The following is a 26194-nucleotide window of genomic DNA, read 5'->3' as shown; positions in this document are numbered from 1 at the left end:
AATCTCAGCCACATCTGGCCCAGGCTGAGAATTCTCCCACACTCTGCTGGTGTGTGGGAGGTTCCACTGGGACCACGTTACTGTTGGCAGCTTCCTCCTGCTCCTCTTCCTTCTCCTGCTCCTGCTGCTCCTTCTGCTGGTCCTCCAGAGACACTGTCACAAAGTAACACACAGTCTGGTCCAAGGCTGGCAGCCACGAGCAGGAACCCGACCCAGAAAACAGCGCTGATCCGTCCTGCTCACCCAACCATGTGTCAGCGCTGTCCATTCCGCTCTGACACTCGACCACCACAGGTGTTTCCATGACGACTGAAAAGGACTCCTCCAAGGCCCCAAAGCTCATGTTACATGTGGAGGATGGGTGTGTCTCACTGTAATGTTTTGGTGCTCAGACTTTCTTCCTGCTCATTTTCAGCTTTTTTCATTAATATATCATTCAGAGATTCATTTTATTATGTGTTGTCATTATTGTTCTTGAATTTATGTGATGTGAAACTTGACTGTATAATTTTCTATTTTGGATATCTGTGAGACATGTTCCAGCCTAGAGCCCTCTGTGTTATGAAGGTCGTTTTAACCAGTTGAATGGTTAATGAATTTAAACATCTGAATGAAGTGAAACGTGCTGTGCTGTATGTGATATTTTCTGTAATAAAAAAACATGAAATTAACTGGACTCCTGCTCCAATTACATGGTCTAAAACAATTCATGTAGAACTAAAATATCTGTTTCCAGGTGAATACACAAAAGTGTAGATTGTTTCTGTCTGACTCATTTTTTTTAAAGACATAAAATCTACCATGAAAAAATGTTTTTTTTAATTGTTTTTATTTCGAAAATGTACTAGTGTCAGTATAATAATAAATCAGTCAAACATGATTCTTCCCTTTATTTTCCTTTCAGTTCAGTGTTGTGGGGCAGTGACATATTTGACTATATCTTACTGTCAGAGATGATCTGACCAAAATTAACTGTCAAAGTGAAATATAATACATTTAGACTGTAAACAACTGTAAACAATATGAATTAGATTTAGAGAGAAAACAAAGAAAAGTCAAAGTAATTCAGAGTTACAGGTGTTTCATCTGTTCCCAGCCCAAGCTCATCACAGCTGTTTCTAACACCACCTTTTGAGATATCAGTGAAAACCAAATGTCTCAAATCTGTTAAGAAACGTTACTGACACAATTCTCACCATGAAAAGATCCCCCTCTCACACACTCTAGAAACTGAATGCATGGATCTAAACACTAATATTTACATTATACAAGATATGAATAAAATGTTTAATAAGCAAAATTTATGTAGCTGTAACAGATACTTCTCATTCTAAAACATACACATACACATTAAATATGTAGAAAGTATTTTGGGAACATTTGACAGTATGTTGTACAAGTTTAAAGAGATGAAAGCTGAGATTATAATACTCAGACCTGTTTTTTGTCCAGATGTAGGAGGAGTTACACAGACATTTACATTACAAAACATCCTTTAGAACTTCTCATGTTAAAATGGTATTAGTCTGCTGTAGCAGTGCAGGGTTAAACTCTAAATGACTGTAACTGAACCTCACTGATCAGATGAGTCTCCAAGTTGAGAAAATGACATATGTATTACATTTCTGTAGTAGACAGTGAATGATCAGACTTATGTCATGTGGGATGGTTGACTGTGTGTGTGTGTGTGTGTGGATACATCCCACTCTTCATATTCCCAGCACTGACTGGATGTGGGTGAGAGCCAGCCCATTGATTAGGTGTGTATCAGTAAGGGTCACACTGGCCTGTCACACACCATTAAGTTCCATCTGTACTGCACTGCTGAGAGTTAAAGTCTTTATCTCTGGGTTACTGCCATTGGTGCCCCTCCCTCTGCTGACCTGTTCACACCAACCCCAGTCAACATCCTCACTGTCTGATCAGCCAGTCTGGCCCCACTACTGCACTGAGGGGCCTCAAAGTGTCAATATCCACTCCACTCAGTTCCCTCCCTCTCAGTCTCCAACTTACAGTGACTGGACGTCCTCTCTCTGCTGAGGTCAGGAGTCATGATTCAAACAGCTCTGATTATCAGTCCTGTTTTTTCATCCAATCAGGTTTATATTTACAGATTTTCCCTTGGCTGAGATTTTTATACATCCAGAGTTATTTGCGATGGTGCAGTCTTGGGGTTAAGTGTCTCACTCAGGGACACATTAGCAGAAAGTCATCACCATCAGGATTCAAACCCATAACCCACTGGTCACTGGGCTGCTTCAGACACCACCACCATATTATTTCATGCTGTGTCACAGGTCAAGGTGGGGCCACAGTATGGGCGGAGTCAAGACAATACAAGGAGACAAACTGCAGCATAGACCTTGACAGACCATTTCTTTCAGCCAACAAACCCACAGATCACAAAGACATCAAACAAAAGCTTGGCAGTGGTCTGGGTGATTAGTGATGGTCTGGCTCCCACCAGGGGCTCAGTGAGGGTCTCTGGGGTTGGAGTTGTCTCCTCCAGGGCTGGGCAGTGATTCTCTCTCTCCTCTATAGAGAAGAACACAGTTTAAGGGGGGAGAACTGGACAGTGGAGCAGTGTCAGTTTCTCTCTGTGTCAAATACAGTCACACTGCCTGTTACTGTAGCTCCTGTTGATTAGTAAGAGTGGATCCAGGTGTGTTAATGACTAACCACACTCAGGTGTGTTTCCACAGCCAGCTGCTGGAGAACAGACTGTGGAGATGAGCTCATTTCTGCTGGAACATTGGATTAAGAAAGTCAAATCTGTAATAGAAAAACAACATCATTACACATAACATCTGTCTGGACCATCTGTGTTCAATGCTGTATGTGTTCATTAGACCTACTAATCTGTAAGAGAAGAACAACACTGTTATTTATTACATCTGTCTCAATCATCTATAGCTCTTCCATACCAGCATTTTCATCGGCCAAAACCTTTATGGGGCCCAAAGCAGAATTTGATCTGGGGGCCCCCACTGCCCTGGCACCACTAATACTATAGATTATTGTCAATGCTTGACCATTTGCACACCTACTGTAAATCTAATACACCCATTATCAGTTTTATTAGTTGTAGCTGTGTTGCTTACATCATAACAATGTTAGCCTGGCATGTTTTACCCTTTCATGCTTTCTAATCTTAAAAGGTAGCAAACTGTCAGGGAATCAAAAGTGCAGCAGGACACAAGTGCACAACACAGGATTTTATTTACACAAAGGAAAACAAGGAACTGGAGAATACGACAAGGTCTGTCTCACAAGTAGTTCAAACTGGGTTCATCTCACAAGTTAGGTCAAACTGGGTTCGTCTTATAAGCGTAACAGGCAAAGGTCCCTGGTGCTAAACCAAGAGTAGACTTCGCAAAGAATGTGCACAACTAAGGGGTTTCAATAAGGAGGAATCTTAATGAAATTAAAGAGCAAACAGGTGAAGGTGGTGAGTGGTGATCAGACTGGGTGGTCAGTACACCGGCGACGCTGAGCGCTGAGTGGTTGAAGCAGACAAGGGGGGAGGCGAGGTCGTTACACAAACTCACAAGAGTGGTCTGATGTTAATTTGCCTTTTAATATTCAAAGTGATACAGTACTAAGTGGCATACTGGATATGGTGTACTGAAAAGTACCAGAATAAATCAGTGGACAATGCATTTACTCTAAACTAGTTTAACCACTTTAATTGCTTTTGGTTTAAAAATTTGCGATGTGCAAAAGTGCAGAACATACGACAGAGTATTAGGGCCACATTGAGGGAAAACAATTCTGAGATTTTGAGAATAAGGTCTTAATATTACAAGAATAAAGCTGTAATTTAATGAGAGAAAAGTCGTAATATTTCAAGAAAAAAGTCGTGACATTATGAAAAAAATATAGAATTATGAAAATAAAGCTGTCAAATTTCAATAAAAAAAAACATAATTTTTAGGAAAATATATTACCAGTGACCAACAAAACGGGTGAGAGGACAGTCAGTGGCAGCCTGATCCTGCTTCTGGTAACTGCTGTTTCTCTCAGGTCTCATGTTGTGTCACACACATCAGTCAACAGGTAACTTTACTTCATCATCTCATCATTAAACCACTGATAAATGTGGTTTTGATTGTTGAGCAAAAACAAGTTTACAGTTTCATTCCTCATTTTAAGACAGGTCGCAGGCTGCTCTTCTGATATTTCCCCTCTAAAATAACACTTAGCCTAAAATTATGACCTGTGGCCCTAATACAACAATCAACTACAATTAAAAGCAGATAACTTCAACAGACAGAAGGATATGTCCTTTTTTGCGACATTAATTTTTGCTGCTTTTTCCAGAGGAGAGGACTGTAACCTAACCTTAAGTCTGACTGTGCTTGTATCCAGTGTTACCAACTCATTTTCAGGGGAAGTTGTTCCTGGCAGGTCCATTTATTGCTAAAAGTTGCTAAATGACGTAGTGATGTCACTGCGTGATGGCGTCATTACGTAATGATGTAAAACTGTGTCATTACATATGTAGCAGATCTATGTAATATTCCACTTGCCACATACTGTTTATCTATTTGAGCCCGAGACCCCGCCCCTCGTGCCTATACAGACTTGGGAAGTAAGACTCCGCCCCTTCTTCCCAGTCTTTTAACCGGTAACAGAGGGGTAGGTCGAAAAGTTTAATCACTCATTAATTTATTCAACCTTATGTTCCAAAATTATATCTAAGTTATTTTGTTTATTATTAATAATATTTTATGTAACATTAAAGAACACGTTGATGAAATATAACGTTTTTATATAGTTGTTTATAGTGATTAGCAGATGCATATCAGCTGTTTGACCGGCTGTCGCTGGGCAACGCAGCTAACATTTCTTTTTTATAGTGTTTTCCTGTGGTTTCGGTGTTGCTGGAGAGTGAAGATACTGAAAGTGTTATTATTGTTGTCAGGTACATTTTAATTGTTTCATACGTTATTATTTTTATACATATATAAGATTATATAGTGTATATATAGTATCATTAGTTTTGTATATTGCCCCTTCTTCCCAGTCTTTTAACCGGTAACAGAGGGTATTTTCCTGTGGTTTCGGTGTTGCTGGAGAGTGAAGATACTGAAAGTGTTATTATTGTTGTCAGGGAATCTACGAATAAACTTCAATGATCACAAATATCGACTCGGAGAGGTTATTAAACGGACAAAAAAAATACACAACGCAGAGTTAACGATACATGAAGAATCAAGACCGTTACACATAGAATACACAATGATGTTACTCATACTGACTGGATATCTCGGCAAAAAATACGATTTGAAATTTGTTAGTATAGAAATACATATAAGTCTTTAAATCAAATGCTGAAAACCTTTTTGTCTGCGGTGAGTGTACGACTATGTAGTAATATTACTGAAGGCTTAACCCTTTTCAGATTGTTAATGCTACTTTGTGGAGGAAATTTTAAATTCGTCTTTTAAAAAAAAAAAAAAAAAGTGACTTCCTAACCAATTGTACTCTGAACTGAATGTGTTTAAATGACTGCACCAAAAAAAAATTAAGTTTGTCTCCTCGAACGCATGCTACTGCTGCTGCAGTCAGTCAACAATGATTACTGCTGCTGCTGCCTGTTCCTGGCTATTGAGCTGAGTCATCACTACTACTGACATCACTCACAATGAACTTTTACAGCCAGGCAGACAGACTGTGTGTTGTGACTGAATAAGTGTCAGAGAAAATCAGTTTTGTGTCATTTAGAGGGAAAATACAGGAATTTTAGCGTTTGAGACACTTTTCAAAAGTTGCTAAATGTTCCAAAGAAATTTTAATTAATTTTAAATTTTAATTTTAAATTAGTTGCTAGGTCCTCTTTGAAAAAAAGTAGCCAGGGTAGTCTGAAAAGTTGCTAAATCTAACAACAAATTTGTTAAGTTGGCATCACTGCTTGCATCAAAATTTATCATCCAATACAGTGCGTATGCACATGAACCTGACACAGCGTTGCCAGACAGGGAATGTTAAAGTATCGTATCAGAGGCTTAAAATGATTGTATTTTGAGGAAAATGATCGTACGTGAGTCATAACCAAGAGAACAAATGCAGCAGTAAACTCTCTCTCCAGCAAACTCTCTTCAGTGTCCTTCTCTCAACACCCGCTGCTCATTTGACCAGTTCATTTAACTTGGAATATTATAACAATAACTGCATTGCACTGGGTAAATATAGTACTGGCCTGTAAGTTACTACATTCAATATAAAATACCTCAAATTTCTGATTTGTAAAGAGGATTTGATTAGTGGTTAAGTTAACGACAGCGTGGTGATGAATGTGAATCGTGAGTCATGTTCATCATCACAACAAGTACGACTGGCTGGAAAGACGTCACATGGGAAGAGATGCATAAACACAGACGTAGGATCCATATTTCACTGTCCTGAACGTGTCAGGAAATGAATTAAAATTAGATAGCCTAGACTGATTACAACTATGGATATGATACTAAGTTTCACAAAATGATCAAATTATCATACATTATAGGACTTTCGGCATTATTGATAGTACATCGTACAGAGGGCAAAACTGTCATACAAATACGAGAATTATCATACATCTGGCAACACAGACGTGACACCAGCTCAGACAGAGGCAGTGGGAATTGATTAAACCAGTAGTATTATCTATCCAGCCATATAATGTTGCAGTTTGGCATGATTACCATTGACATACTATATCACAAAAATAAATAAATCAAGCACTCATGGGGGCCCTCTGGTGGTTATGGGGGCCCTAAGCCACTGCTTAGTTTGCTTATGTGTCGGGCCAGCTCTGATTTTCATTTATGAAAATACCACACACTTCATCTGATATCTTCAACAATATACCACGATTGGTTGGTGGTTAAAAATTAGATATTATTTTCCAAATATTAATGCTGCTGGAATTATGAACATGAATATTGCTATTGTATGAGTGTGTCTTTGTCTGTTCAAACAGATGGATCATTTCAGTGAGTCATTTCTGCCACGTGTGTGTGTGTGTGTGTGTGTGTGTGTGTCTGTGTGTGTGTTTGTGACGGCTGTGTATGATGGCCGCACACATAGGCCACTGCAACAGTTTAGTTTCCACCTCGGTTATCACATACACATAAAATCTGCAATAGACAACAACACAAACTATCATTTGTCCACAACCTTTTATTTTCTTTCAGTTTCCAGGTTAAGTGCACAAACTTGGTTGCTGAAAGATTCTGTTATCCACCATTATTCATTGTTACCTGCCTAGTCATCTCTCCAGATTGGTCCGTCGTGGAAAGGGGTACGTGTGGAAACGAGTTCTTTATTGGGTTCCCAGATGCAAGGAGGATCGTACCATCATTAACTATTGGAGGGGACCAGACATCCACCCGTGTTTCCTGAATGTTCTTAATATGTTTATTTTGTTTTCTTTAATAAGATTATTGGTTAAATAACCGGTGTATGATTATGTAAATTTCATTTGAATGTATTAGTTTGATTATAACCTTAGATATTTGTTTAGTGGCCATGCTCTGTTGTTTGTCACCCCCTCTGTCTGTTGTTTGGTGCGGGTCACCAAACTATATATATGTGTGGGAGCTCCCTGTGTTTAGCTGTCTTTGTCCCTGTCTCTTGGTCCTGTCTTTTGTCCCAATGTACCTGAGCATGGCTTATTCATTTTTTTTCCTTTGAGGCTTTCCTTTCTGCTGTTTGTAGACCTCCATCACTGGAGGCCAGAGCAGACTTTTTTTTTGTTATGTAAGAATCATTTTGTTTTGACTTTATTTTGGTTTCACTTTCAATTTGCAAAGTTTAATTTTTTTTTTTCGCACGCATTGTGCAATAAACTGTAAAGATTCTGCACTGCCACTCCTGTCTCTGTGCCCTTCTCTTGCCCTTTACAGTGTTGAATGAAAATGTGGAGTTCAAAAATATTTGAGGTTACTGAAAACTCACCTGTTCTTCTATAGTGACTATAAAATTCTGTTCACTACATTCTGCTACATCATACTGGGTTATGTTTACTCACTCCAGTTTCTCCAGTTTACACTGTGGATCCTTCAGTAAAGCAAAGAGACACTTCACTCCTGAGTCTCCTGGTTCATTCCCACTCAGATTCAGTTCTCTCAGGTGTGAGGGGTTTGATCTCAGAGCTGAAGCCAGAGCAGCACAGCCTTTCTCTGTTATACTGCAGTTATACAGACTACAGAGAGGGGGGAGGGGGATAGGAGGGAGAAAGTGATGATTGTTAGAAAGGTTTTGGGTTGTTCTAAGGATTTGGGTTGTCATGTAAACCACAAAGCCTGCAGTGTTAAAGTGAAAAATCCAAGAATTCACAGGTACAAATACAAATACACAGACGCACACACACACGTACACACACACACGTGTCAGAGATAACTGTGCTGTGCTGGATGATTCTTTCTCAAGGTGATGTGCTTCTTTCTCAATGCTTCCCATGAAAACCTTCACTAAAACAGAGACAACTCTTCAGTTTACATTTTATAGAACTCAGTGGTTATGCCCTCATTCCCTGGGCTTTTTTATTTTTTAAATCACCAACTGCTTTCATAATCTCCACCTGAGAAATGCTACAATCACAAACATCCCTATGCATTACTGGCATTGCTTTACAGACATTTATGAAAGGAGTTCATTGTAATTTCACAGTATCTGGGTGTACAGAGATTGATATAAATATTAGAGCGAAACATGGATATTTCTCTGGGATCATTAAGGGTTTTATCTTCCACATGAAGCTGATCAACCGTAGCATTTAAAGCATTGACTTTCTTCCACCAAAAAGGGGAGGCTGAGTTTTGTTCACCTTCCTCAATCCATTTTTCCTTGTCGTGTCATGTATCTTTTTTTTTTTTTTTGGCCAGTCTTTGTTTTGTGCCTGTTTAGTTCATTATTGATGAATTGTTTTCACCTGTGTCTTGTTCTGTCTATTTAAGCCTCTTGTTTTGTTCAGTTCTTTGCTCAGTCTTGAGTTGTTACCCTGTGTACAATTCCTGATCAAGCCTTGTAGTAAACTCTGTGTGTTTCCTTGGATTGTTCTCTGTTGAACCTCTGTTTCTGGATTAAGATTCTGCCTGCTGTATTCTCTTGGATTTGTTTACTGGATATCTCTGCTTACTGGTTTTGACCTCTGCCTGGAACTGATTTTTGCCTGACTCTCTTGGATAACTCTGCCCTGCTTCACCAATTAAAAGGAATCACTAACTGTATTACTTTTGTCTTGTTCTCTGCATTTGGGTCTTGCACTTGGTGGCACAAGGCTTTCAAGCCAGAGCTCCGGATTCGATTCCCAGGTCAAACCTTACATGTTGGGCAGCAATTGGAGAAGAGACTTTTCACATTGCAATAGGAGTTATTAACTGTTTCACTAATTCTGAGATTAAATATTACACAGACTCTCCCTATGCCCTGCAGGTTCTATCTCCCTCTCTCTCTCTGTTTCTCTCTCTGTCCCTAATTTCACCGTTTAAGGGCCCAAGTTTCCCTGCATTTAGGACCAAAGCACACCATTTGGTCACAACTTAATAACAATCCATTTCAAGAAGACAAGATCCCCTAAGAGATTAGCTCCCCATGGGGATGGAATTCAGACCATGCCACTAGTCCAATCTGCATTCCTCCACTTCTTCCCAAACTATAAAGGACAAAAGAAAATTAAACTGACTGGTATGGCATGCCTGAATAAATGTGAACATTGAATCTATAATCAATCACATACCAGTAAGTGTGCTATAGGGCTTTCATATAACCACAGGACAATTAACCAGTAGCTAATTCTAAGCATTAGAGGGATGGGATTTAATTTTGCTCAGAAGCATAAAATGTTGCTGACACAAGTGGGTTAATACAATTTTGCTTTTTCTTAGCTGAAAAAGAAAATGGTTTGAAATGATTTAAACTGAGCTCTGACTGGCAGTTAACAAATTCTGGAATTCCATTCCCTCTGGGCACAGACACTCACAAAAAGTATAGCAGCACCCCTCGTTTCCAAATCAGAGAAAAACCAGACACCCTGATATCCTCTAGAGCACTGGTTCTCAGTCCTGCTCCTGGGGGACCCCTGCTCTGCACGTTTTCCATCTTTCCCTGCTCCACCTACCTGACTGACCTCATCAGTGGCACTTTTGATTGGCTGAGCACACCTGATTTAATCAAGAGCATGTTAATCACACTAATCAGGTGTGCAGATCAGGGGTCCCCCAGGAGCAGGATGGAGAACCACTGATCTAGAGCACAGCTCTGTGTGTGTGTCTGTCATAATGTAGTCTGTCCTTTCTGTCCTGTTAGTCTATGGAAAGAATCAGCCCGGTCTCACCACTACTCTTTGAGTGTGTGATAAATCATTTCCTAGATACTGAACTTAGTTAACTAGGAAAACTTAAGTGGAAGGGTATTACTGTACTTGCTGAATTAATGCCATTATGAAATGTATGAAAATGCTAATGAAGAGTTATTTTTAATAATTTCTTGATTAAGTGCTCAGAGTGCTGAGCTTTAAATAAAGTTTTTCAGAATAACTGTAAATTATTTACTTTCCACCATTTCCTCCAAACCTCCATTGCTCCCTCAAACATCTAGACAATGACCACTAGTTTATCCTGAATCATCTTACATTTAGACAGTGACCAGTGGTTGATCCTGGATTGTCTTGAGCAGTCCTCATTTGATAATATATATTGCCTATCATCTGGAAACATTTCCCTCCAAGTATCACCCAAATTAAATGTATCCATAACTTTTTCTTTAAGCTGTGAGATACAGATCTTTTTGGTGGCCACCTGTCTAATATATTATTTATAGATATCCTGAGAAAAGACTGCGGAGATGAATTCATTTCTGATCGAAAATTGGATTAAAAAAGTCAAATCTGTGAAAACAATATTATTAGACATGACGTCTGTCTCTACTCTACCACCATTATTTTCTAAATTAAACAATTTTTAATATTTACAACAGCAAATGCTTATGGAATCTGTGAACATGAATCTTGGTATATAAGTGTGTGTGTGCGTGTCTGCGTGTATTCAGAATGTGTGTGTAAACACAAAAACTGTGTAGATGTTATCTATATATAACTTTGTGTGTGTGTGTGTGTGTGTGTGTGTGTGTGTGCGCTTGCGTGTGTGTGTGTGTGCACACGCTTGTAGTCAGTGTGTAATCAGAGTGTTTGTAAAAAGACTGGAGTTCAAAAACGTTTGAGGTAATTGAACTGTAACAAGCTCACTTTAAAAATCATAGTAAATCTTTAAACAACCTTTTCTCCTATAGTGACTATAAAACCGATCATTACATTCTGCTACATCATACTGGGTTATGTTTACTCACTCCAGTTTCTCCAGTTTACACTGTGGATCCTTCAGTAAAGCAGAGAGACACTTCACTCCTGAGTCTCCTGGTTTATTCCCACTCAGATTCAGTTCTCTCAGGTGTGAGGGGTTTGATCTCAGAGCTGAAGCCAGAGCAGCACAGCCTTCCTCTGTTATACTGCAGTTATACAGACTACAGAGAGGGGGGGGGGGTAGGAGAGAGAGAGAAATGATTTTTAGAAATTGTAAGGTTTTTGCTTGTCAAGTAAACTTCACAGCATGCAGTGTTAATGAGAATAAGCCAAAAATTTACTGGTCAAAATACACACACACATAAACACATTCCCTGTATTCACATCTCTTTGAGTACATTTGCATTTGCATGCTACTCTTGGAGTATGGGATAAATCATTCACTAATTTATTGAATGTGATGATCTAGGAACTTAGTTATGCAGGAGAATTGAATTCCAAGAGTATTACTGTACTTGCTACATTAATGTTATAATTTAATGTATGTAAACGCTAATGAAGAGTTGTTTTAAATCATTTCTTAGTTCAGTGCTCAGAGCGATGAGCCACAAATAGAGTTTTTCAGAATCACTGGAACTTAACTGGATTCAGATTCTCAAATAAGGTTATGGTTATAGTGATATTAAAATTCAGTCTAATATTCACAGTAAGCCAAAAATTATAATTTATCTACACCATTGGCACAACATCCTTCATCAGATGAAAGCTCCTCTGGCTTTTGACTTGTGTAATTCACCCAGTTTATTCTGTAACTTTACATATTCACATCTGTCCCTATCAGATAATACCTCACTTTGAGAAAGAAAGGTTAGCTGAACAACAATGTCTTCCTCCATTGTTGTTTTTTCTTTGGCTCAATCACTTAGAAATTTCCCAAATTTATGTTCAAGGAACTTCCAGTTCCACTCATAAGTGTTTGTTTGTTTATTCTTTGTTCCAGTAAGATTTAATAAACTTGTGAGTTTACTGTTTGACCTGCTCAGGTTTGAGGAGAGAGCTATTTAACTTCCAAAGTGTGGCTTTTACCAGGCCAGCAGTGCTGTTAGAGGACAGAGGAATTAAGACATAGACATCACCTTCTGATCAGTCAATGCAGTGTTATTACTGTGAACAGAACTGATGCTGTCCTTCAAACATCTAGACAATGACCAGTGGTTGATCCTGGATCATCTTATATTTAGACAGTGACCAGTAGTTGATCCTGGATCATCTTACATTTAGACAGTGACCAGTGGTTGATCCTGGATCATCTTACATTTAGACAGTGACCAGTGGTTGATCCTGGATCATCTTACATTTAGACAGTGACCAGTGGTTGATCCTGGATTGTCTTGAACAGTTCTCATTACACCATATATATTTCCTATCATCTGGAGACTTTTCCCTCCAAATATCACCTAAATCGAATATATATGTAGCTTTTTAAAATTGTGACTTGCTGACCTTTTAGTTGGCCACCTGTCTAATATATTATTTATAACTATCTGGAGAACTGAAGAACAGATTGTGGAAATGAGTTAATTTGATGGAATATTGGATTAAGAAAGTCAAAGCTGTAACAGAAAAACAACATCATCACACATGACATCTGTCTGGACCATCTGTAATAAATGCTGGTGTCGCTGTCTGATTTTGGGTGCTCCCTAATTTGCGGCGGAAGTAAGAAAGTCCAGGAGTCTGGCCTGTAACAAGCATGCGCAGCAACAATAGTTTACAACACAAACTGATTTGCATTACAGCATTGAGTTTTTATGACACTGGAATAGCCCAAAATCGGCAGTGATAACGTCATTCAACTAGAAAATGAGATAATAAGTATGAAAATAAGAAAATATAAAATAAGAAAATAAGTAAGGATGTGTGGAGGGTAATAAATTCTCCATGATCCAATCAGTCAGATGTCATTGTTCATATCCACTTTGTATATTTCATGTGTTATTTTTTATATTACATATGTACATTGTGCTCTTTTATCTCAATTAAATAAACAAAAGAAACTTAAGTCACTTTCAGCGTATATTCATTGTAACGTAAGAATTGACAGTTATCATAAATACAAAACTATATTTATATTAACCGTTTACTAGTTTACTATTACTATTACTACTTTCATTGCTACTCTAATCTACTTTACTATTGCTATTACTTTACTATTACTAACATACTATTTACAATTTATTGTTTAGTTCACTAGAATATCTGGAAATATGATGGATCAGCAAAAATAATGATTATTAATAATAGACCGGACTTCCGAACCTTCCTGCTTCCGCCACAAACCACGAAGGGCCCAAAATCGGGCAGCAACAGCTGTATCTATTAGTTAGACCTACTGATCTGTAGGAGAAGAACAACACTGTTATTTATTACATCTGTCTCAACCATCTACAGCTCTTCCATACCAGCATTTTCATTTATGAACATACCACACACTCCGTCTGATATATTCACGTAAACCAGGATGGGTGAGTGGTTTATGATCAGATATTTTCTAAATTAAACAATTTTTAATATTTACAACAGCAAATGCTTATAGAATCTGTGAACATGAATCTTGGTATATAAGTGTGTGCGTGCGTGTGTGTGTGTAATCAGAATGTGTGTATAAACAAAAAATCTGTGTAGATGTTATCTATAGAAAACTTTGTGTGTGTGTGTGTGTGTGTGTGTGTGTGTGTGTGTGTGTGTGTGTGTTTGTGTGTGTGTGTGTGTGTGTGTGTGTGTGCATGTGTGTGTACACGCTTGTAGTCAGTGTGTAATCAGAGTGTTTACAAAAAGACTGGAGTTCAAAAACATTTGAGGTAATTGAACTGTAACAAACTCACTTTAAAAATCGTAGTAAATCTTTAAACAACCTTTTCTCCTGAAATGACCATAAAACTGTTCACTACATTCTGCTACATCATACTGGGTTATGTTTACTCACTCCAGTTTCTCCAGTTTACACTGTGGATCCTTCAGTAAAGCAGAGAGACACTTCACTCCTGATTCTCCTAGTTCATTCACACCCAGATTCAGCTCTCTCAGGTGTGAGGGGTTTGATCTCAGCGCTGAAGCCAGAGCAGCACAACCTTTCTCTGTTATACTGCAGTTAAACAGACTACAGAGAGGGGGGAGGGGGATAGGAGAGAGAAAGAGATGATTGTTAGAAATTCTAAGGTTTTTGCTTGTCAAGTTAACTTCACAGCATGCAGTGTTAAAGTGAAGAAGCCAAAAATTCACTGGTCAAAATACACACACAAACACACGCACACACACACACACACACACACACACACACACACACACACACATAAGCATAAGCATCCTACTCTTTTAGTATGTGATAAATCATTCACCACTTTACTGAATGTGATGACCTAGGAACTTAGTTATCTAGGAGAATGGAATTCCAAGAGTATTACTGTACTTGCTACATTAATGTTATAATTTAATGTATGTAAATGCTAATGAAGAGTTGTTTTAAATCATTTCTTAGTTCAGTGCTCAGAGCGATGAGCCATAAATAGAGTTTTTTAGAATCACTGGAACTTAACTGGCTTCAGATTCTCAAATAAGGTTATGGTTATAGTGATATTAAAATTCAGTCTAATATTCACAGTAAGCCGGTAATTACAATTTATCTACGCCATTGGCACGACATCCTTCATCAGATGAAAATTCCTCTGGCTTTTGACTTGTGTAATTCACCCAGTTTATTCTGCAACTTTACATATTCACATCTGTCCCTATCAGATAATACCTCACTTTGAGAAAGAAAGGTTAGCTGAACAACAATGTCTTCCTCCATTGCTCTTTTTTCTTTGGCTAAATCACTTAGAAATTTTCCAAATTTGTGTTCACTTATTTATGTATATATTTGTGTATTTATGTTCAAGGAACTTCCAGTTCCACTCATAAGTGTTTGTTTGTTTATTCTTTGTTCCAATAAGGTTCAATAAACCTGTGAGCTTACTGTTTGACCTGCTCAGGTTTGAGGAGAGAGCTATTTAACTTCCAAAGTGTGGCTTTTACCAGGCCAGCAGTGCTGTTAGAGGACAGAGGAATTAAGACATAGACATCACCTTCTGATCAGTCAATGCAGTGTTATTACTGTGAACAGAACTGATGCTGTCATTCAAACATCTAGACAATGACCAGTAGTTGATCCTGGATCATCTTACATTTAGACAGTGACCAGTGGTTGATCCTGGATCATCTTACATTTAGACAGTGACCAGTGGTTGATCCTGGATCATCTTACATTTAGACAGTGACCAGTGGTTGATCCTGGATCATCTTACATTTAGACAGTGACCAGTGGTTGATCCTGGATTGTCTTGAGCAGTCCTCATTACACCACATATATTGCCTATCATCTGGAAACTTTTCTCTCCAAATATAACCCAAATCAAATATTTCCATTTAAACTGCAAGATGCTGATCTTTTTGGTGGCCACCTGCTTAATATAATACTTATAACTATCTTGAGAACTGGAGAAAAGACTGTGGAAATGAATTCATTTCTGATGGAACATTGGATTAAGAAAGTCAAAACTGAGGTAGAAAAACAACATGATGTTAGGAGAAAGAATGCCGGATACTCAACTAGCAGCTATTCAACCAAACCCTAACCTAACGCCACCTTACGTGTGGTGTATAATGTGTAAGTGTGTCTGTCTATGTGTGTGAGTATATAACACAGGGAGATGATTGGAGGACTGCACGACCAAACCTGGGGGAAATGTGGGTGGTGTCTCCAGAAGGATGGTTCAGTTCACCGTGATGTCCGTGTGTCGTGCTCGTTGAGTCTAAACAGTATCTTTCCAGTTCAGTTATGGTGATGGCAATCTGACAGGTGTGTGAAAGGCAAAAGACTCCAATATTGCCCAGTTGGGAAATAATGATGAGAAATAGGGAGATGATACCGACAGCTGCTGTTAACCAATACGGTGCTGCTTCGCATGAACCAATACGGCTGGCGCTTCAGTAACAAAAACTGCTGAGTTGTTTACCGTATCAAGAGGAACAGTTTCTAAAGTCATGATGGCATACCAAAAACTAGGGAAAACTAGTTCTGGGAAGTGTAACTCTGGACAGAAGCCAAAACTCTGTGAACATGACTGCAGAGCACTAAAACGCATTGTGTCAAAAAAATCACAGAACCACAGATACTAAAGTGACTGCAGAGCTAAACCAACATCTTGCTAACCCAGTATCAACCAAAACAGTTTGTCGAGAGCTCAATGCAGCTGGAGTCCATGGAAGGACTTGCCATTGCCAAACCTTTTCTCTCCCCCATGAATGTTCAAAAACGCCTAAAATGGTGCAAAGACCATCAGAAGTGAACAATGGACCAGTGGAAGAATGTCATCGTCTCTGACGAATCATCCTTTACACTTTTTCCTTGTTCAGGACAAATTTATGTATGGAGGAAGCCAAAGAAGCCCTTGATTTCCATTGCCTGACCCCAACCGTTAAGCATGGAGGTGGTTCTGTGATGGTTTGGGCCTCTAATATCGTGGAATTCTCTTGGATTTGTGTTAGCACTGCATGGCAGGGTTATTTCTAAAGACTATTTGTCAATTTTGAGTGACCAAATTCACCCATTGGTCCAAACACTCTTTCCAAACGGTGGTGCCATCTATCAAGACAATAATGTGCCAACTCACACTGCTAAAGACTGGCATGAAGAGCACAACAGTGAATCTGAACACTTTGATTGGCCCCCACAAGCACCACATCTGAACATCACTGAAAATCTCTGGTATATTTTAGAGCAGCAAGTGAGGAGCCACTTCCCTCCACCATCATCTGTGAAAGAGCTGGAACAGGTTTTACTTCAGGAATGGATCAAAATCCCCTTAACCACTGAACAAAAGTTGTATGAATCTATTCCTCAATATTGAAGCAGTTATTGCTGCCAAAGGAGGACCAACTTGATATTAAATAATAAAACTGTGCGTTATTTAACAAAGTGTTTCCATTATTTTGTCCAACCCCTGTATGTCAGTGTCTTTCCCCATTCTACCACTACCATCCTAACACTCATCACACATAACATCTGTTTGTGTTAAATACTGTATCTGTTAGTTAGACCTACTGATCTGTAAGAGAAGGACAACACTGTCTCAACCATCTACAGCTCTTCAATACCAGCGTTTTCATTTATTAACATACCGCACACTTCATCTGATATCTTCACCAGTGCATTTTACAGGACCAGTGAGTGGTTAATAATCACATATCATTTTCCAAATATCTAATATGGATGGAATCTATATTTTGTGTGTGTGTGTTGGTACTTCATATTAATTGGCTCACTGAAATGATTCACCTGTTTATACAGGGAACATTACAGAGAACATTATCATTGATAATGATGCTAAAAATGACTTATCTCTGTTTTACACACGCACACATACGCACACACATGTGCACACACACACACATACACACAACAGTCAAACTGAGAAGTGACACTTGTATTTCTGATTTGAGATCACAGTGTAGTCCTATGACCTCATCACTCCAACAACACAGAGTTGAAAGTTTGACTTCACTTAGCCTTAGAGACATTCTCAGCAAACAGTTATTACAACAGCAATAGAAAAACTTCAAGAGCCATATTCTTGTCTTCTCTTCTTCAAGAGTCAAATATTCATTAAATATGACAATTTGGGTTATGGTTTAGTGGTATATAGTCACTATGGTGTATGGTATTTATTGACAGTTTTGTGCGTGTGTGTGTGTGTGTGTGTGTGTGTGTGTGTGTGTGTATGTTTGTAATCAGAATGTGTATAAAGAGATTGGAGTTCAAAAACATCACAGGTTATTGGACAATATGGAACTCACTGTAAAAATCTCTGTCAATCTTTAAAGAACCTGTTCTATAGTGGCTATAAAATTCTGTTCGCTGCATTCTGCTATATTATACTGGGTTATGTTTACTCACTCCAGTTTCTCCAGTTTACAATGTGGATCCTCCAGTAAAGCAGACAGACACTTCACTCCTGAGTCTCCTGGTTTATTCCAACTCAGATTCAGTTCTCTCAGGTATGAGGGGTTTGATCTCAGAGCTGAAGCCAGAGCAGCACAGCCTTCCTCTGTTATTCTGCACTTACACAGACTACAGAGAGAGAGAGAGAGAGAGAGAGAGAGAGAGAGAGAGAGAGAAGGGAAAAGATAGAGCACTATTCTGTGATGGATGATTTTTTAGTGTCAAGCATAAAGTTACTGACACTGACTGAACTAAAATGAACTGAGAGAAAGAGAGAGAGAAACACAGAGTCGACAGTTTGACTTCACTTAGCTGTAAAGACATTCTCAGCAAAGAGTTATTACAACAGCAATAGGAAAACATACAGGTAAGGGTGAAAATTACAGTCATATTCTGACAATAAAATATGACAATTAGGTTAATGGTTTAGAGATACATAATCACTGTGTAAACGGTATTTACTGGTAGTTGTGTGTGTGTGTGTGCGCAAGAGCCAACATGTGTGTATGTGTGTATGCGTTTGTAATCAGAATGTGTGTGCAAAGACACTAGAGTTCAAAAATATTAAAGGTTATTGGACAGTATAGGTATAGGTATACGACAGTATAAAAGTCTCAGTGAATCTTAAAAGAACCCTTTCTCCTGTAGTGACTATAAAATTCTGTTCACTACATTCTACTACATCACATAGCCGCTGTAGCTCAGTTGATCAGGTGTTTGTCTTGCAGTGCAAGGGTTGGGGGTTTGAGTCTGGCTGAGTCACTGCTGACTTCAGCAAGGGCATGTGGTCAAGTAAAGTGCTACACTGCCAAATTCAAGTCCCTGCAAAGGACACCACCTTATCCCCTATATAAATAAGGGGAGTCTCAGGCGTGAAAGTGGAACATTCTGCTACATCATACTGGGTTATGTTTACTCACTCCAGTTTCTCCAGTTTACACTGTGGATCCTCCAGTAAAGCAGAGAGACACTTCACTCCTGAGTCTCCTGGTTTATTCCATCTCAGATTCAGTTCTCTCAGGTATGAGGGGTTTGATCTCAGAGCTGAAGACAGAGCAGCACAGCCTTCCTCTGTTATACTGCAGTCACACAGGCTACAGAGAGAGAGAGAGAGAGAAATGACCATGAGAAACAAACTATGACATTTTGGGTTGTCATGGAAACCTCAGAGCATGCAGTGTAAAAGTGAACAAGCCAGAATTCACAGATATAAATACAGACACATATGTATGTGTGTGTCAGGGATGACTGTTGTGCTGGATGATTATATTTCACAAGGAAATTACCACAGAGCTATGAAATACACAAACACACAGAGAAAAAATTTACTGACTCTAACTGAATGGAAGGGTACTAAAAGAGACACACACAGAGAGACTGATTTATGATAAATGACACTGGTCAGTTGGACCACATACATGCATCAGTAAACAGGACAATGTCATAGAGTCTCTTTGTTCTGAAATGGAGTCATTTGGCCACCACCTTACCTGGATATAGTTCCACATCAGCTCTAATTGGAATGAATGAGAGAAGTGATGACTGTGGTCTTTATAATGGTTATATTTTTATATGAAGATATCAGTAGTGTTTTTAAACATCGCAATGTGTGTGTGAGTTTTTCACTTTATCATATAAATCACTCCATGAAAAGTCTGACTGATGATATGAGTCTTACTTAAACTGTCTGAAGCTGTTTTTCGTCTAGATCACAGAGTGGATTCTGTATTAGACTGGACATCTAGTGTTATCTTAACCACTTCCCTGTGGAAACCAGGTGGATAAACTGAGGAACGAAAATTGTTTATTTATTTCTTACAATGTTTTCTCAGTAATTTCACTAGGAACACAATTACACTGATAAAGACTGAACATAGAGCTGAATACTTTGTGTCTGTTTGATGTTTGTTAATGATCGAAACAGAAACAACATCATGTTACTCTTTCAGTGATCAGATTATTCTGCCATTTCTGAATTAATGTGAAACTATTTCTAAAGTCTGTAAATATCCAAATAAACTAAACTATGTTGGTGTGTGTGGTCTTACGTTGACAATATTATAAGGTTTGTCAGTGGTAAAGCTATGTAACTTAGTCACCTTTAGAGACACTAAACTGGGGCTGATGTAGGAAAATATTCAATATATCTCAGAGACCTGGCCCTGTTTTCCATACCTCCCTTTTGTCTGTCTTATACATATATGAGGAATGTCATCAGGAAGAGGTCAAAGGTGTGTTGTGGAAGTTGACATATCTTCTCTCTGACATTCACTCTACCTACAATACATTATGACCTCAAAGAGAAGACAATGCTCAGTTCATCATTTTAGGACCTTCACACACTTGTGTAAACTAAATGAAACCTGATCTGAATATGTGTGTGTTGTCATTTTGGGTATAAAATCAGAGTGCCCTTGTCCTTCTGTTGTTTGAGCTGCAGATGAGAACTGACTTGGACACTTGTTCACTAGTTTGATCCTTTGTGTGTATTTAGAATAAACTCTGCTGAACTGAGTCTCTGGTCTGGCTGATTTCTTCCTGTTCACATCACTGGGTTCACACGGTTCTACAAAGTCTCTCCATACTTCAGGGAGGAGACAAAGAATTTACAGGGTTCTCACTCCAACCACACACATTGCACTATTGGGTTACCCAGACTTGGAACTGATCATCACAGCCTACAACTGCAATCACACTATTAAAATGCACTCCAATAATGCTCTCCTTCCCTCCCTCTTCTCCTGCATGGCTGTGGCTCATCTGTTCGAGCATGAGTGTCTGGCTTGAATGTGGCTACTTTTTCTTAGGTGTGCCCCCCTCCCTCCCTGTCATCTCTCTCTTCATCGTCATCCTGATGGCTGCTGCGGCTTCGTGGCTTCCTGCTCTGCTGTGGCTGTGTCGTCCACCCCAACTGAGCCCCATGCTGTCTTATCATTCTTTATACTGTCTATTAGTTATGTTTTCATTTTCATTATCACTGTGTTGTTTTGTAATTTGCCCACTGGCACCTACTGCACGCCTGGCTGGCCTAGAAGGGGTCTCCTCTCTCTGTGGTCCTTCTCAAGATTTCTCTTATTTTTCCCTAGCGTCTGTTTTTTTTGAGGAGTTTTTTCTTGCCCGCTACGAGGATCAAGTCAGGGGGTGCCACCCTGCTCTGTTTGTTGTAATCCTGTGGGCATGTAAAGCCCTTTGAGACTGTAAACAGTGATATTGGGCTTTAAATAAACTTCAACCTGAAACAGGCCTAATAGTCGACTACAGTCACAAAGTTCATTTGTATAATAGCCTACAACAGTCACACAGTTGATCTATGTTTTGCTGTCTTTACATCTCATTGGGACTTATGCACATCACAACATATGCATGTTCAAATCTCTCTCACAGATCTCTCTGTGTTATACACACTAGCTGCCTGGTTTCAAATGTCACATGCACACACTGGTTACAGTCATGAGATGTCAGCACAGACCTCAGATGTTGGTTTTTATTGCACCAAGCAAAATATCTCCAAAGTTACACGTTTTCAGTAATAAACAATGTGTGTGTGTGTGTGTGTGTTTTAAAGGCTGTCCTCTTTACCCCCTTATGCGAATGGTATACCTCTTTTCTTATTTGGTACAGCGCATTTGCATACCATAATAGTTCATGGTGATGTAAATTAGTTAATAAACTTGTTGTTTAACGCTGAGTTTGCAGTTCTCCAGTTGTCCTGTTGTTATCTGTGTTTCCTCTTGGTGTGCGTACATGTAATGTAAGTGATCCCATAACGTGTACAGCTAAATATTATGTGTAATGTTCCTGAAGTACTTTGTGTAGTTTGTTCGCTATGCGAACGTTGTTTTAAGTGAAGCTTGTCGTTTTCTCGTGTTCTCGCTAACCACCCCATGCCCAAGCCGTGACAGCTAAATGATAAGCCGGCGATGTAAGTCACTAGGCAATTTATTATTGATGCTGTAACATGCTGTCATACCTCATTCTCTCTTCACACGATGAATAATCCACTATTAGTTCTCGGGCATGTGAGGTGGTTGGTCCAGGCAACTAAATACTTGTTTATACACCTCTGCACCCGTTGATGTGTGCATGTGTTTGTGTTACACACTGAGTATGTCGAATCATGTAAAATACAGTTTGAGCCTATATTCGATGAGGCATTAACTTGAGTTGACAGTTTGTTCGATTGTATTATTGGGAATGTTCCTATTTTGTATAAGGATAATTGTCCGTTTGCAACTTGCATGATAGTTCTACATGATGTTGGAGTGCCACCTTGTGGGCACTTTGAGTATTGACGCTTTTGTATACAAGCTTAACCGATGCCAGTACACTAATGTTTACTGTTGCCTATTTGTGTGTTTGTGTCTTGTTTATAGGAAACCACACTCTAATAATTGCATTTGTACATCGGAGTAGAGACACTCCACATTTTGAGACTTGTGTGGTGGTGGAAATCCTGCAATAAAGGGATCAACCTTAACTTTGGACTCAGTGATTCTAACCGATCACCTGTGGTGGGCTAGTTCTTGCAAACCTGGCACATGAGTTTAATTGGAGTAGCTTCCAGCAGCCGTTCCTTCAGTTCAGTGTATGTGTGTGTCTGTCTGTCTGTTTGTCACTATTTGATTTTTATGGCTCACTGAAATGATTCACCTGTTTATACAGCAGTCAGAGAACATTACTATTGATACTGATACTGAATACTACTGATCTGTTTTACACACACACACACACTCATGGTTTAGTGATATGTAATCATTATGGTGGATGACATTTATTGATAGTTTTCTCTGTGTGTGTGTGTGCGTGTGTGTTTGTAATCAGAATGTGTGTGTGAAGACATTGGAGTTCAAAAACATGGTTACTGGACAGTATGGAACTCATTGTAAAAATCTCAGTATATCTTTGAAGAACTTGTTTTCCTGTAGTGACTACAAAAGTGTTAACCCATTATGATGTAGCAGAATGTAGTGATGTCAGGTCCAAACTCTTCTCCAGTGCACATTCTTCACTAGACCACACCAATGCTGGATTATAAAAGAAACAGTAATAATGTCTTTCTGGAGTGCAGCTGTAATTCATCTATTATTTTGCTGCACTGTTGAGAAGTACAAATCACTCACTTCAGTATGAGAGAGATCAAAAGCATGAACAAATGGCCAAAAGAAATGAATGTCCCTCAGTGACATTATAACCCCAGACATCACAGCATCAAATACGACTGCATATTCTTCAAGTTACTGGAATTTGATATTTTCTCAGGAAATCTGAGTAGCTGTACAACTTTTCATTTGCTTCAAGTAGTTGACCCTCTAATCTAATATTGTATTTAGTTAAATTTTAAAAGAATACAGATTTACTTTTATATAGAATGTCCTTTTATCCAGATGTTGCATCTTTGTGGAGAAGATTTATGTTTAAACATGAGACCACACCAACAACATCTGTAATTTGATTTGCATTTTTACTGATATTGTTACACAACAAGAGAAATTTGAGGCCATCAGTTTTGAACGATTTGGATGAAAGTTCCACACAGATCAAGGGTAATTAATGAATTGTGGCAATCAATTCATTTTAAATGTGGTGTTAAGGGTTTTAAAGTCCAAAATATTAAACCATGATTTGTGTGGATTTTGTTTTACAAAACTAAATTAAGGATGAGTCATGAATAGAGCTATCACCATTGTTTGATTCTTATTGTTCACATGTAGCCTGATTCTCTTTTACCTTTAATACAGGTTTAAAAGTCTGAAACCAGTTTTTTCTCACATCCTTTCTCACTTGTTCCACTAGAGGCCACAGTCTGATCCTGACATCTTTATCTCTCTGTGTGAGATATTTAAAGACCTTGATCTTCTTTTCTATGAACAGATGTTGATTGTTTCCCTCTAAATTTTGTCTCTGTAATAAACTGCACAGTAATTCTGTGTCTAGACTGTGTATCTCCTGATTCAGGATCTAATCTATGGGTGATGTTTCTAGAAAAGGTAGAAGAAATCTATGGGCGATGTCCAGAGTCGACTAGTTCACCTGCTATGTCAGTTGAGACCTGGCTGAACAGGTCATTGGGGATCTTTTTAACATTCTCTCCTGCTTCTTCTTGGATTCTTGTTATCCACAGATTCCACCGACTGGTGACAATTTGAATGTCTGTACATCTTTTGCTTTTTAGGGATAAATCCTTGTTAGTCACATCATCCACTTGTTTTCCCATGAACACAAAAGCAGCACCTTTACTCAACCCTTCACTCTGTGTCAAATGAGAGTTAGTGTCTGAACATGTGTGTGTATATGTACACGTGTGTTTCTAACTATACATATTCCACTTGCTCCTACACTGTACACTCATGTATATTATCAAAAACAGATCCATCAGGTCACTCTGTGATGCAATAATTCTTATGAGAACAGAACTATTTTTAAACTTCAATAACTTATTACTGTTGACTTCAATAAGTCATTTTATCTGAATGTAAAGAGCCAATCCAGGAAAGAGGGGAGAGGCCAAGGAAAGTCCAGAGAGGAGAGAGTGAGAGAAGAGGCAAGAAGAGCTGACAGACCAGTGTAACACAACTTCATCTGAAAAACCACTCATATCTTCATTATGTGATTACTGTTAACAGAGATTATTTCCATTAGACCAGTCAATGAGACCACAGTCTGACTGGGGAGGGTAAACACACGCAAAGCCACAACAGGACCTGATGTTATCCCCTGTCATGCCCTTAGAGTGCTGCACTGAACAACTTGCTGAGGTCTGCACTGTGGCAATCGACATGGACCCTTCACCGTGTCATGCTCATTTTTTTTCTCCCTCTAAATAACTTGCTTTCTGTTTTCATTGCGCTTTCCTTTCCTGTCAATTTCCATCTCCAAACTTTTTCTATTTTTTTTCTCTTTTGTTTGATTGCTGTTACGTCATTGGCTTTTTGCCGTGACTGAAAGGGGCCGCCGTAGAATATAGGAAGGGGCGTGATTCCTGCTACGGCGAGGGAAAACTGGAAACGGCATTCTCGCGGTTTGTTTTCTCTCCCAGTCCCCAAGGCGCTTCCTGTTCGTTTATTTTTCATTGTCGATTGTTCAGTACGCGCAACTTCGTTTTCGTACGGCGTGGTAATTCTTTCTCTCCACTAATCGGAATTACAATCACGGACTTGTAGTGTTTGGACTCCACATTGGATTGCTGCTCTGCCCCTCACTTTTCCTGCCGGCTTTCCCCCTACTTTCCCAGGTGACTATCCTCGATTTCACACTCACTATCTGCTGTTTTCGAAACACCGTTCGCATTGTTGGCAAACTTACCCTACTAACCGGACTCTCCGTGGTGAGGGACGAACTTTGCGGAGGTCGTTTTTTTTGTTTGTTTGTTTGTTTGTTTGTTTTTTGTTTGTTTGTGGTTGATTCTCCTCTCAGTTATCCCTAATGAGAAACGACCCTCAGTCGGTCGTCTGTATATATGTAAATATTTGTGACAAATTGTAAATTATGTATTGTACTCTGTGCTGGACGTGCGGCGTTTTGTGTTGAGTGTTGCCATTGAGTTTTGTTTTTTTTTTTTATGTTGGTTATTATACACTTTACATTGTTTCTCTGGATGTTTAACAACTGTAAATATATTCATGGTCCCTACTCTGTTTTCATCCTACTTTGAAATATTGATGGGAATTCTTTTTGTATGACTGCCCTGAGAGAGCTAGCTGTTCCAGGCCGCAGGTGAATCTAGGCCCTACTAGACGCCTATGCGGTCTGGTAAGGGTAAAAAGGCTGTGAGTAGACTATACTATTCTTCTTTAATTTTTTTACTTTCTTCTTCTTCTTCTTCTCTCTCTGTGACGCTCCTAGCGGGCGTCTGGCGGCCAACTAAAAGTAAC

The 26194-nt window shown here is 39.0% G+C and overlaps 1 protein-coding gene across 1 annotated transcript in view; it reads right to left on the bottom strand.

Annotated features, from left to right (window-relative positions):
- Positions 1-2380: 2380 nt before the first annotated feature.
- The window catches only part of LOC115829704 (NLR family CARD domain-containing protein 3-like), a 37522-nt gene continuing 13708 nt past the window's right edge, over positions 2381-26194 (bottom strand). The window contains exons 9-10 of the mRNA XM_030793872.1: positions 2680-2772; positions 2381-2535 (exon numbers count right to left, since the gene is read on the bottom strand). Of these exons, the coding sequence (XP_030649732.1) occupies positions 2381-2535; positions 2680-2772 (248 nt within the window). The remainder of the gene's footprint in view (positions 2536-2679; positions 2773-26194) is intronic.

Source organism: Chanos chanos, chromosome 16 (assembly GCF_902362185.1).
Source record: "Chanos chanos chromosome 16, fChaCha1.1, whole genome shotgun sequence".
NCBI classification, from domain to species: Eukaryota; Metazoa; Chordata; class Actinopteri; order Gonorynchiformes; family Chanidae; genus Chanos; species Chanos chanos.
Note: the sequence above shows the minus strand (reverse complement) of the source record. Positions and strands in the feature narration are given on the sequence as shown.